The following is a 14,081-nucleotide window of genomic DNA, read 5'->3' on the forward strand; positions in this document are numbered from 1 at the left end:
CTCTGTAGAGAAATATATCTCAGGTTTATTAATAACTTTCTTCATTTTCAAAACTCATTAAGACAGAAATTATAAAACAGTATTTACACCTTGTGTCTATTTATATTTAAGTTAAAGCATGCCAGAGAGAATGAAGGACAATCAGTATTTTTCCCCAAATGCCAGTCGCTCCATTCGCTCTGTTCCCAAATTTAACTCGAGACAAAAAAAAAAAAAGTTATTACCACAATCACTAACAGTGTTCTGAGGTACAAAAAAACAAAACAACCCTCCCCCCCACACACACACACATTATATAGGCACTGACAAACACATTCACGTGCACCATAATAAACCCAAACCCAGAACAATTTAAAGCAGGGGGTGTGGGATGGGGGGCCACTCCAACATGAACATGGAAAAAAATACAGTCCTTTGAAATAGGAGTGTGTGTTTGCGTGTGTCTCTGTGGTGTTTTAAGTAAAAAACAAGGAAAAAGAAAAACAGGAATGAACACACAAAAAAGTACAGTCATTAAAAAGTAGTGAAGCCAACACAGCAGTGAGAAAGTGAGAAAGCTTCTGTGTGGACGGGGAGTGAAATTATTGCAGTCACTTGATGAAGTCAGTGATAATATGATTATGAAATTTGGGTTACCAGCAGCATTGTGACACAACTGTGTGTTGTGTGCTGCTTCTGTTTTTAGACCACAAAAACCATGGACTCTTTGAATCTTTGTCACTTGCAAAATTCTTACTTGTTGCTTAAAAGACAAGAAATACAAACATTTCTTGGAAACGGAGTAAAACATGAGCACATGAAGCTAATGCAGATTCAAAAGTAGAACTAGTGTTTACTCACTGGGGCTTGTCATTAAAGCGTTGGAGAGGCTGCTGGTTTTCTTTCAATATTTGATTCAAATTGGTGTCAACTAACCTGGATAGTTGATTGATTTATGAATAATTAAATAGATGACTTCGGTTACCATTTATTGACAATCTTTCCCATTAGCGTTATCTAGTGGCATTTTAAGTGTGAAAAAAAGATGAAAAATCTCATTCAAGCAGCACTTTTTTTCCTTCTAAATATATTTCCATGTGCTCAAATACATTCACAGCCTGCTTGAAATGCATTTCCCCAAAACTGTTTAGCTGCAATATTTGCACAGAAGATGCCAGCCAACAGCCACAGCCTCTTTATAAGCAGCATCAGTGCTGTAACTTTAGTCTTTGGTAGGCAGTAACATGCAATTAAACCTGCCAAATAAATGATTCAAATATACAAGTCACACTCACAAAGCACCTGGTTTGGTGCAAAAAGTTGTAGGTTTGCCAACTGAGACATAAAATGCATCATCTAACATTGAAATGTTAGAGGATCACTTTTGTATTTGGTGAAAGAAATAAAATAATAATAATTTGTGAAACAACATTAAGTCAACTACATGTAACTACGTCAAAAATGTTTATTTTCTAAAAACACTAAAATTCTAATCATGTGTTGCACTTGCTGAAGTTTTGGAAATGTACTGACCTCTCTGGCCTTTCCCACCACTGCTGAAACTCACTTTCATTGACATCTCACTTCAACAAGATAGGAAAATCCACAATAACGGAAATGCTTTTGGTTTCAGATTTCCCCATCCAGAAAACAAGTAGTAGTAGATGTAGTAATACTAATTTCTTCAAATTTCAAAATCATTTTTGCTGCTGGGTGTTATGTTAATGCTCCCGATCTCAAAAACCGCAACAATAAAAGGAAAAATCAATTTTTTTAACACCAGCTTGTGATCATCTTTCCTTTCGCTTGCTTCGTATCATACTCCTGGTGTCCTGCATATCCCAGAAGACTTGGTCACATCTTTTAGAGCAAAGCTGGAAACTTGTTGCTTGTAAAAAATCTTTGCTACTCAAAGATGACAGAAAAAGTAAAGGCGGTGCAACCATAAACTTTATATCATCTTCATCTTCAATGAAGTTGTGCATTTATTTTTACTGTTGACAACTGGAGGAACTGCGAGCCCAAGGACTGCCAACCTGTTTATCAAAAGACAGCCATGAGCTAAAGCATTCACAATTTTACTCTAATTGGGACCTTGTTTTACTAAACAAACATCAAATTATACTAAATAAAAAACTTGCAATTCAGACTGCAAACTCAAAAGGAACCTTTTTGCTGTGGTCTTAAAGTAGATTTATTTCCTCATAAACTTTTATATAATTACATTTTCTTTGCAACCAGAGAAGTCACCCCTGCTGGCCATTAGAAAGAACACAGGATTAAGGCACTTCCACATTGGGCTTGTGTTTCAAACCTAAAGGCTATGACCATCTTTTAAGTATAGCCTAATAAAAAGTACCAAAAAGTGAACATCTGTTACATGTAGTTGTTAGTGTGTAAATAAAATTCTACAACGGGTGTCTTAAAAGCAGCAGAGTATCACAAAATAAAGAAATACCCACGAAACACGGCTGTGCTCCTGTTAGAGTTCAGGGAAAGAAAAATCCACCAGAAAACAGATTTTCAGATTCTTCTTTAAGACGTTGTCTGAGCGTACAGTAAAATATAACTGGTAAAATATAACCAAAAAACAAACAAACACACAAACAAACAAAAAAACCGGACAGAATGTGGCTAATGTTGCATTTGGAGACACAAATACAAAAACTATGTTAGAGTGACCCCCTTTTCCTACATTAAAAACAAAAAGCAAACCCGAACATAATCACTGAATGGAAAGAAACATTTTAACATGTAAAATCTCCCAAAACGGTGAAATAAAATTGCATTTTCTCCCCTTCAAATCAACAAGAATATATACACGCATACACAGACATTAAACTCAATAAATAAACTCTCAGATTTCTTAAAGTATTTTCCAGTCAGGAGGTGATCAAGCTTCTCACTTTTGGTTTCTGCTCCCAACAAGTCAGATGATGGCCAGCTTTGGTCTCGTACACGCAAACTCACGCACAGACACAGACTACCCATCGTCTTTAGAAACAAAACAAAACAAAAAAACCCCCAAAAAAAGTAGGAAAGGATTCTTTGCTCTCGAACGCCTTCGTCTCTGCAACCCATCTAGAAACTCCACGTCTGTCCTCAGAGGAACAGAATTAAAGGTGACACAGATATGGCATTTGGAGAGCAGGGCAGCCACAGTTAACGTACCCTACATATTTAATTTAACACATTCAAAATATTCATGTTGATTGTCTTGTTCACAATACAGACTGGTGGTCTATCAGCGGCAAATCTCTTAACAACTCTGGGATAAAGGCTCTGGGCTACCAGCTGTTTCTATGCAGGAAACAAGGAAGAGAAAATATATCTCTATAGATAGAAATCCACCCCATCCCCATCCTCATTTAACCACAATATCCCCCCAATAAATATCTCACTATAAATTTCTATGGTACACGTATTACTTTGTGTGAACTCCGCAGACATGCTCGGGTCGTCTTTGTCCTCTAGCTGTATGGAGGAGGGGGATGCAGGTTGCTACACATGCGGCGATGGGCTGGTTTGGGGCTTTCGACCACACTTGCTTTTACGTACATCCGGAAATGAGGAGGAGGGCGGAGTCTCCCTGAGTCTCTGATTAGGGACAGTGGTTTAGAAGCAACGCACACTCTTTCTCACACACACTACACCACACACACTTAAATAATCGGTAACACCTCTGAACGAGAAATGGAGGAGCTTTCTGGTCCAGACAAACAGGTCCTTCAGATCAAGAGGCATGTGCAAACACTGACGCGATACTAGTTCCATCGATCGGTAGAGGTGTGGAGACTTTGGTATGTGTGTGTACACCGATGAGCCCAAACATTATGGCCGTAAATATCCTGTTCATCCTCTAAGCACAGTCAAAATGTTTTGGCTCATCAGTGTGTGTTTGCTCTGTGTGTGCGCGATTGTGTGTGTGTGTTTAATCTTTGCATATTTACACAGTATGAACGTGGCTTGACTCTTTGGGCCTCATCAGCTTGTGCCTGCATTCCCACTCACACAAACACGCACACTCACACACACAATCCTCCCCTCCTCGGCATACAACCGGGCGTAGTAGTGCACGTGGGCCAATGTAGGAGTATGGAGGGCTGGTACCAGTGGAGGCTGTCAGATTCTGTTCTCCACCTGGCTGTGGTGGTTGCCTGTGTGTGGCGAGTTCTGCTCATTGAGGAGGAGAAGCGTCGTCTCGTCCGGGCCGTTCTCCGTAGGGGTGGAGTCTGCTCCCAGGTCCGTAATGGTGGTGTTACCGATGGTGGTGGGAGGCGTCTGATCCATACGAATAGTGTTGTGGCTGCTCTCGGGGGACTGCGGCGTGCTGTCCAGGCGAGATGCCATCAGGCCGTTCTGGTACTGAGCTCGTGTGATCTGAAAAAAAATGAGGGATAATGAGAATTGTTATCATTCTTAATATGTTAGCAAACACCTGCACAGTTGTATTTCTAGCAGTTACTGAGTACTTTTAAAACTGCATGCCAACAGAACTTTTCAGAACTGTATGTCCTGGAAATTTCAATTTTAAAGACCAAAGGTGTGCCTGCATTTTAAACAGAATTTCTGTCTGACTTTACGAGAAATTGGATAACGTCACTGTGATGTCTAACTGGATCAATGTAAGGATAGTACAGGTAACTGTGTGATTTATCCAGGAAACTCTGTACTTCTTTACTGACAAAGAGGCTAAAGTGAATCATTCCCTTTGTTTGCTGCGTGTGATGAAATGTTTTTTCCTGACGCTGCAAGGAAATGTATGTTTCTGGTCAGTCCATCTGTTAGACTTTTCCCCTATCACTATATTGATTGTGGGACATCACCACAGCACTGCCATCGTTCACCACACTTGCTGGAGTCTTCTGCAAAGAAAGCTGCACTCTCAAATCCATCTGTATCAACTGGGAATCTCTGAACTCCATTGAAATGCTGGTAAAGACCCACACAATCATGCATTTGTGTCGGTTGCACCAGGTAATCAGAACTGAGAGGAGCATGAGAAGTAAAAGTAGTAAAAAACGACACCAAAGAGACCATTCCAGCAGCTGTGATGTCACTTCTTGCATGCACATCTGTTTGTGAAGGCAATAATGGCGAGTGTAAATCAAGTGCAATGCTTCGCTGATAGGTCAAAGCCTTATTTTTATTTTAAATGCCACCTGATATAAAAATCAGAACTATTTGTAGCACTAGTTCCCAGAGCTCCTACACTTTTGAGAACTTCATAGACCCATGTCTACATATTGTAGCTGTTTACCGTCACCAGTGTCACAAATCTCCAGAAAAACTGGTAACATAAGCTCATTTCATTCACTGTATTGGTGTAGGTCCTTTAGCTTGGTCTGTTCTGCAGAGAAGAAAATATTTATGATATATTTCTTTGCAGTGATGCGAAACCAACCGTTAAAAGTGTCCACTGCGGTTACGGTCTTTGCTTCTAATATATTATTTTGATGCATTTCTTCCTCTTCAACCCCTTTTCTTGTTCAGCAAGCTTTTCACCCAGTAAGAATGATAACAATTCATAGTCTAAGGAGCTTGGAAAGAAAATCACCTGGACTTCTTTAAGTTGCATGAAAACGTTTCACCTCTCATCCGAGAAGCTTCTTCAGTTCTAAGGTCAAATGGTGGAGAGTCCCAGATTTAAGCTCTGTGGGAGTGACCCACCGAGAGGAACAATGGACCCCCTAATGATCCTCTAACTAATCACATGAGCCAAGGTGTGAAACTGGGTGTGGGTCACAATCAGCCAGGGTTTCAGGTGAGCTCATTGTGAAAACTGGCCCCACCCTATCACGTGATTTCCTGAGGTCAGATGGCCCAGGATGTGAGTGGGCGTTAAGGCGTCAGGGAAGGGATATCAAAACTGGATTATAGATGGCAGACAGTTGGTGTCGTAAGCCACCGCCTCTGTTCAAAGATGGTCGCTCACAGTGGACATAAATGGCTTCTTTCACTCCTCTTTCAAACCATCTGTCTTCTCTGTCCAAAATATGAACACTGGCATCCTCGAAAGAGTGTCCTTTATCCTTAAGATGCAGATGGACTGCCGAGTCTTGTCCCGTGGAGGTGGCTCTTCTATGTTGTGCCATACGTTTATGAAGTGGCTGTTTGGTCTCTCCAATGTAGAGGTCTGGGCATTCCTCACTGCACTGTACAGCATACACCACATTGTTAAGTTTGTGTTTAAGAGTTTTGGGACTCTCCACCATTTGACCCTAGAACTGAAGAAGCTTCTCGGATGAGAGGTGAAACATCTTCAAGCAACTCAAAGAAGTCCAGACGCTTTTCTTTCCAAGCTCCTTAGATTACGATGACCTGGATGACTGAGAACCTTCACAGAGATAACAATTCATAGCACCATCATGTTCTGAAGCTACTGCATTGGTTGAATGACCACTATTTAGATAGCCAAAGATAGTAACCAACACAGGAACATAAATCCTGCATGAACTTTGGAAAGGCTTGTTCAAACCCACTCCACCCACTCCCCATGAACTGGTTAAAAAGTTAAAAATGGAATTCTAAAACATAATTTAGACTCTGGTCCTTATGGCGGAAAGACTTCCCCTAAAGGTTTCTAGTCCCTGGAGAAAGATTATGTGGTGACAAAAGGCCTTGATTGTTAATTTGGAGGTAAGAAAAAAAACACAAAAAACAACCTTGGCAAACTGTAGGTCAGTGAGGGCTCGGACGTAGAAGTCTGGTATGTACTGCTGCATGGGGATGCTGTTGTTGAGCTGACTGTTGCTGCCGCTGACCGAAAGTGACTCCATCCGGTCGGCTCCACTCATCGAGGCTGTTCGGTTCAAGCCGCTGATATGGGATGGTGAACGAAACTCTGCAAACACCCACACACATGCAGGAAAGTTTAATAGCACCAGGTCCTGTTACGCATTTAAAGACAGGGTTGTGTGATAAACACCTATCGGGCCAACCATGCCGTTGGTTGGGCTTGATGTTACTGTTTCAAAGCCTTTGATGGTGGAGACCTCAGAGGCACAAGATGCAGTGTAGCTTCAAATGCAGGTTAATATAAAGAATAATTAACGAGTGAGAGTGATTACTGACACACAATGTGTAATGGATGCACAGCAATAGCAGCAGTAACACCTAAACAGAAATAAAGTTAAACCTATGAAAGTAAAGGAGAAAAAAGGTAGTTAATATTTAGGTATTTAATCCACTCTAAGCACCGAAGCAAAGACGTGCATCCTGCTGTGCTCAAAGCCAACAACATCTAAAAGTTTTCCAAGAGCACCATCAAACTTATTAAGGACTTATTAAGAGAGCTGAAAGCAATATTTGACGCTGTAATCTGTTAAACAGAAGTGTGAGTCAATGTTTAAATATGTGTCACATTTTCAAGTGATAACTCACAACAAACTGCTGAAAACCTCAAATTTTACTGTTCATTGGTTAGTCAACAATTGTAAAACTTTCCAGGTGGAAATTTCCTGGACAAAACTTTCCCACATTCAATTTTTGATAGAAGAAAGGTTTCTGTGTTTAGAATAATTAATATTTCTGTGTGACATATTAAAAAAAAATGACTGGACTTCTTTAATTTTGTTGAAGACAGTTCACCCAAGAAGCTTCTTCAGTTCTAAGAGCAACTGGTTGAGAGTCACAGAAATTTAAGTCCTATTGAAAAATGTAAAAGATTTGACTTAGAATGAAATAAAACTGAGAAAAACATAAAATACTCCCAGTCAGAGCTAATCAATAATAAACTAATGGATTAAATGACACATTACTTCAACTCAAGAGCATATGACGTATAGAGTTACATACAATAACCTCCATGGAACTCTATAAAGTGACACATGATAACAATCATAATGTAACCAGTACAGCTTAGCCATTAGTTCAGCTCATTTTAGCTCTAGATGGCCATAACATGCAGCATGCACCTCCCACTTCCCTCAGACTTGTTATGTTCACCCTCTGCTCACTCATAGTGTAATCACAATGATGACATTCACGGACGTCATCCAGCTGATGATACTCCTGGATGTGTCACACACGCGCTTCACACGCAAGCTCATTACCAGATGTGTGTTATTACCAGTTGGCGTGAGTCTTCCAGTAGGGGGCCTCAGTGAGTCATAGGAAACGGTTTTACCTAGACATGTCAAGTGTGTTAGCTTTCAAGAAATTAAGCTCTAAAGTTAATCCTGGTTGTCTATGGCTACTTTTTAAGTTAGTGGTTAGATGTCACTTCATCAGGAAACAATAATTGTCTAAAATAATCATTTTAAGATCCAGTAGGGAACCTTTCTTTAGTTGTATCCTGTCAACTTATTATGCAGCCACAACTGAAAACGACACTCAACCACTCACAAGTTAGCACCCTATTTAATTTCAAATCTTTCTTTACATATAAAAGTACCTTATAAAAAAAAAAAGACATTATCCCATTGATCTGTGAGAATTATGAATTCTCAACTTGCATCATCTTAGTTCTGTGAAACTGTCATGTAACAATGAAGGAGTGGATCTGATTATCTCAAGGGAGAGGAATGATAAAGCATATCCGGCTTTATTGTCTAATTTTTTCTAAATACATCATGATGGTTTTTTTCTAAAAGTCATCTTAATGTATAAAATTACACTTGAAAATGAAACAGGAAGCTCATAAGGAAAGTGTTTAATGAGGTCATAAGTTTCTCCCCCATACATATGCTCTCTGCTAGCTAAAAACGCAAGTGTTAAAGATAGCGATACCCCGGCCCTCCCTGGAAAGACACAATTGAAAGCCTAAATGGGAAAAGTATGAACCAATCATGCTGTTTGCCTAGCACATACATAGTTTTACAACCATTTCAGAGGTGTGGGGGCAGGGATATCTCTCTACTCATTATTACTCATTTAATGACATAAGTAAGTGTCATTTTTAACCTTTTTCTTGACTTACTGTGTTCAAAATGTGCTCAGTGGTAGGATGAACAGAGCCACTCTTTAGTCTGGATTGAGTTATTAATGATGCTTTGATGTTATAAAACTGTGCCCACGTGTACTAAAAACATAAGTTTTAAACCTTATTGTGAGATCTGGTCACTGTGTCAAACCCCCCAAAAAGTCTCCTACTGGATCTTTGAGAACAAAACTGAAAATTTTAAAAGAACTACCCTCTACCTGTGAAGTAGTGCTCGCACAGTCAATCGGTGCTTTTAACAGTAAGGCAGACAAGTGATTGGACCAAATTCTAAATAACAATCACCATACACCCATTTTAATTTTTTTTTCTTACTGTGCTTTAAAAACACTACAGTCTATTACAGCTATTAATATTATTTAGTCAATTTGAAACGAGTGTTTTCGTGACATCGTCAGGTCAAGGACAACAAAAAGAGCTGAATTAAAAGGCTCACATGCTGCTTCTTAATAGCTCCACATTCTCCATTGAAAACAGTACGTCCAGATGAAGAGAATTGATCTTTTGGGAGCTCATTGTGTTTTTCTTTTTTAAATTGCATTAGCAGTTATACTTAAAAACTCATGCGATGCCAACAGAAGACAACCCCATCTGAAGCTATCAGGAGCAGAGTGTGCAAAGAGCAGACAGCTTAAGCCCCGAGGGGATTCATGTCCCTTCTGTGAATCTCATGATGTTGTCCCGTCCTTCTGAGTTTTATTTTAGATATGCCACGTGATCGTGTTATTCCCCCCGCATTCCCTCCCAGTTTAAGATCTGTGCTGACATTCTGGTTGATAAACTCTTTGATCAACTTTCATTATTTCAAAAAATTCGACAGACGCCAATTTCACACTTGCATCGCCTCGGTGCTACTATGAATCAACGAATGTGCAAAATTAGCTTACTGTACAGACCAAAATCATTCTTTTTCTCTAACCACCAAATCACAATATTCAACATCTCCATCATCCGTCTTCAAGTCTCTCCAATCTAGTTTTAAACACTCTAAACATACTTTACATGGATAACAGCCTAAAGCAAACTATCCAAAAACGTTTTTGAAAACACCCTTAAAGACACTTTTGAGACTATCCATCCATTTGCTACCGCTTATCCTTTTCAGGGTCGCGGGGGGTGCTGGAGCCAATCCCAGCTGTCATAGGGCGAGAGGCGGGGTACACCCTGGACAGATCGCCAGTCTGTCGCAGGGCTAACACACAAGGACAGACAACCATTCACACTCACATTCACTCGCACATTCACACCTAGTGGCAATTTGGATTATCCAATTAACCTATCCCCACAAACTGCATGTCTTTGGACGGTGGGAGGAAGCCGGAGTACCCGGAGGGAACCCACGCAGACTAATAAAGGCAATTTGGGATTATTTTACACTTCATATAATTGAAATAACTGATGCTGCTTTTTGAAAGCAGAGCCTATTCAGATATTTAGGAGTTAAAAATGAGCTATGGCTAATATTTGGTGTAGAGGTTGTCAAAAGGTAAGTTATTGCCATTTTGGTTACACATGTGACTGTGACTAAACAAAGCTATGAGTACTAAAAAAAAATCATTTTTTTCTTTTAAATGAATGCATAACACTCTAGAAATACTGGCAGTCGCTCGTGCTGTCCCTTAGCCTCCGAGCAGATTCACCTATGATAATATATGTGAAGATCCAAGATGACTTCCTCGGTTAATGCATTCCCAAGATTACCAGAAAACCTGACTTTTGACTGGGGCATCGAGTTCACTGGGTTTCAATCAATTTAAAAATCCTACTTTGCCTCATTCTCGAGTTCACAAAGTGGGCTGTGGTAACAACACAAACCAACACCGTTCAGGCTGAGAGAGAAAAAAAATAAAACGATTTAACGGATTTTTACAAATAAGTTAATTTAAACAGAGATTAAGTTGTTTATAATGAAGTAAATTTAACTTAATGCTGGCCTACATTAAGAAAACACTGATTTATCATCTTCTTCTTTCCTCCTGCTCATTTACTGCCCAAAATTGTAACAATAAAATACAGATGTAGTTTGATCTGAGGTTGCTTTGGTTGATCAAAGAGTTTCTTTGCCAAAAAGTAGCTGTTAACCTCTAAATCTTTGCTCTCCTTAAAGGGCAAATCCACCTTGAATCACACAGAGAAGAAAGCTAACGCTGTACTTCTGATCTGTGGGCTGAAACCTCAACGTGCTGCACCTTTGGGCAATCAAATGGTGATGTGAGGACAGGTGAGGACTGAGCAAAAATTACAGGACTGTATATAAAAGTCTTATCTGTGATCTAATATTTAAACCCACAAAGAGCACTGCCATGAGAATTTCTCTTCTCTTAGTGATCCGGCATCAATTCGCCCAACATGTACAACAGAGTCAAAGCTAGTGCCCCCCTCTACTCAAGCTCTACCCATCCACCCAGTACCCATGTGTCCTTTGTGTTAAAGGACCCAGACATGCCGGCGTTTACCTGGCAACCGAGAGAACAGAGAAAACCTCTTAAAGGAGAGGCGACGAGGACGATGTGCAGCCACTGGGAGAGGAGAGAAGGAAGGAAAGAAGGATAGAGGAGGTAATATTGATGAGGAGAGACAGAGGGGGCAGAGGAATGAAGGCGAGGGAGGGACAGTCAGTGAGAGACAGATCTGCTTCCAGTCTGGACAAGGACATGCAAAACCGGGAGAAACTCTGCTCCACTGAAAGAATCACCACACGTCGGGTTACACCGTTTGCAGGTGAAGTGAAATTTTCAGGTTCTCGTTACGCAGCTTCTTCTGAAAGTCTGATTGATCAGAAATTTGATGAAATGAGTGACAGAAGATGACAAAGGAAAATAAGAAAATACAAGTATTTCACATGTTTCACCATCTGAGGCACTTGAGAGAGTAAACCACTTATTCTGAATATGGAACTGAAAGGAAATACAGAAGAGAAATCAGATTATTTATGTCAGATTAGATGCTGATTCATTGTGATTTAAATTGTGGTTTAATGTGGCAATGTTAGACACACTGAAACTCAATCACTGCTCTGGGGTTTTCACAGTCTACACTATGTGGATGAAAGTATTGGGCCACGCTTCTGAGTATTTCACTCTCAGCTGTAAGTGGTATTACCAAAATAGAAGATAAAGGAACCACAGCAAATCAGCCACAAAGTGGCAGACCACATGACACTGCGGCACAGCATTAGTGTGTACGTGCTGCTGGTCTGCTGACTCAATAACCACACAGTTCCCATCTTTCTCTGGTATTAACATCAGCACAAAAGCTGTACAGTCAGTCAGTGGCTGAGCACTTCCTATAGGTGTAATGTTTAGGTAGCCTTTAGCTTTTGTCCATACAGTCTCCGTGCAATGGCGAGCAGACAGAATTGGAGCTTAACTTTTATTCACATGCCAATTTGAGCACCAAAAAGCTTTTATCTATTAGAATCAGTTAGGGTACGGTCATCTTGAAAATCTTATGTCAGATCATCAGATCAGAACTAATGAATACAACATTTGAAAACAGTGTTTATTTTCATTTTATAGAGCTTCTTAATAATACTAAGTACTAAATAATAAAACATTGTAAATCTAACCCGGCATTAATCTGGTGCTCACATTTGACACTTTACAGTAATCAATAGCTGTCAATACTTTTGAGCATCATGATAAATATACTCAAATTCAAAACATAACTAAAATAATCAAGGCTATGGTTTTTGCAGGATACAGGGAGGAGGTAGAGCTTTGAAGGGGTGTTCTGGTCCAATATTTTCATAATGCCAGTGTGTGTTCATGTGTGTGCATATGATGATTTTAGAAAGCTGACTGATTCTCTCTCACAACTTTTTATTGTTGGGAATGAAAACAAAAGACTTTCAGTTCTTCATTTTTTAAATCATAGTAACACAGTACTAACACAGTGTTATCTCTTCATCTGGGTCCCAATATATTAACAGAGTTATGGGGGGAAAAAGTATAACATTAAATGATAATTCATTTCATATCAGAATGAATTTATTTCTTTAGTCCTTAAAGCATATTACCAGCTAATTTCTTTTATCTAAGTTTTATAAATGTACATTTTTTGTTATATTGCTTTTCTGCTAAACACATTGAAAAAGCTCAGTTTGAACCCGTTCAGCCTCGCAGTATTTTAGATTGAGTGTATTTTTCCTGGATTATGTAAAAAGGGTTCTGGTAAGTTGTCTAGAGAGATTTTTGATGCAACGTCCCACATCTGTCAGATCAAGCTGCTATCAGGCTGATATCTTGTCTGACCCCAGCATCGAAGGTGAGCACACCGAGATTTTCCCCGCAGATACTGAACAGATGTGCTACAAAGACTGATGCGGCTCGATTGAACAGCAGAGAGATAAGCTGGCAACTGAATACAAGCAGAAATAGACACTGTGTATAAAACTGGCAGAGAAAGGAAGGAAGTTTTGTCATGGTCCGCGGCCCGGTGTCCAAGGAGCTTATGGGATGCCCACACCCACGGGTGTGGCTGTCGACTTTACACCTGCATCCCATTCCAGGCGGTCATCAGGTGGACTATTTAACCCCGCTCAGCCAGCTGCTCCACGTCAGTCCGTTAGTCACCTTTCAGCGGTAACTTGGTCCCCAGGTGATGGTGGTTGTGAAACTCTGATTGCTCTGAACAACGCTAATCCTTTCATTGTGTGCTCAGGTAACCGTTCGGCATGTTTTGAGCCTCCTCCTGCCCGCCTGGAGTTCGGATCACCACCGGTCATCATCTCCTCTGTTTCCCTGCAGCTCTCCCGCGGACCCTAACCCCTCCCTCCGGTTCCCACGGCCCAGCCCTGATTGTAAGATTGATAACTCTACCCTGCATATGCTGTTATTCCCCCGCTCCCAGGTAACTCTCTTCCTTATTCTGTTGCAGCCTCCCACGGTCCTGATTACGGCGTTCCCGAGTTGCTTATCTCCCGGTCCCTTTGTTTCCCATTTACTCGGCGTGTTTTCCTTTAACCCTTCTGGGACACGCTTAGTTAGAAATAAAGTTTATTTTGCGTGCACCTTGGCGTATTGTCTCTGCTTCTGGGTCCAGCTTGTGTGCTGAACTACAGTTCTTGACAAGTTTTGAATGAACTGAAAGCATGAGTTTATGAGACACTGTATGATAGAAGGGAGAGAGTTCAAAAGTCATCAACAACATCAGGAGGGAC

At 40.4% G+C, this 14,081-nt stretch overlaps 1 protein-coding gene across 2 annotated transcripts in view; it reads right to left on the reverse strand.

Annotated features, from left to right (window-relative positions):
- LOC102311726 (metal transporter CNNM4) overlaps positions 1–14,081 on the reverse strand; it is a 51,571-nt gene continuing 37,490 nt past the window's right edge. Inside the window, exons 6-7 of one of the 2 annotated variants that reach the window (XM_005938624.3) lie at positions 6,645–6,823; positions 1–4,359 (exon numbers count right to left, since the gene is read on the reverse strand). In XM_005938624.3, the coding sequence (XP_005938686.1) occupies positions 4,102–4,359; positions 6,645–6,823 (437 nt within the window). In that variant the 3' untranslated portion in view covers positions 1–4,101. Of the gene's footprint in view, positions 4,360–6,644; positions 6,824–10,167; positions 11,440–14,081 lie in introns of those variants that run through there. The other variant, XM_042227233.1, reaches the window with a different exon arrangement.

Source organism: Haplochromis burtoni, unplaced genomic scaffold (assembly GCF_018398535.1).
Source record: "Haplochromis burtoni strain Fernald_Lab_line unplaced genomic scaffold, NCSU_Asbu1 Contig_250, whole genome shotgun sequence".
Classification (NCBI taxonomy): domain Eukaryota; kingdom Metazoa; phylum Chordata; class Actinopteri; order Cichliformes; family Cichlidae; genus Haplochromis; species Haplochromis burtoni.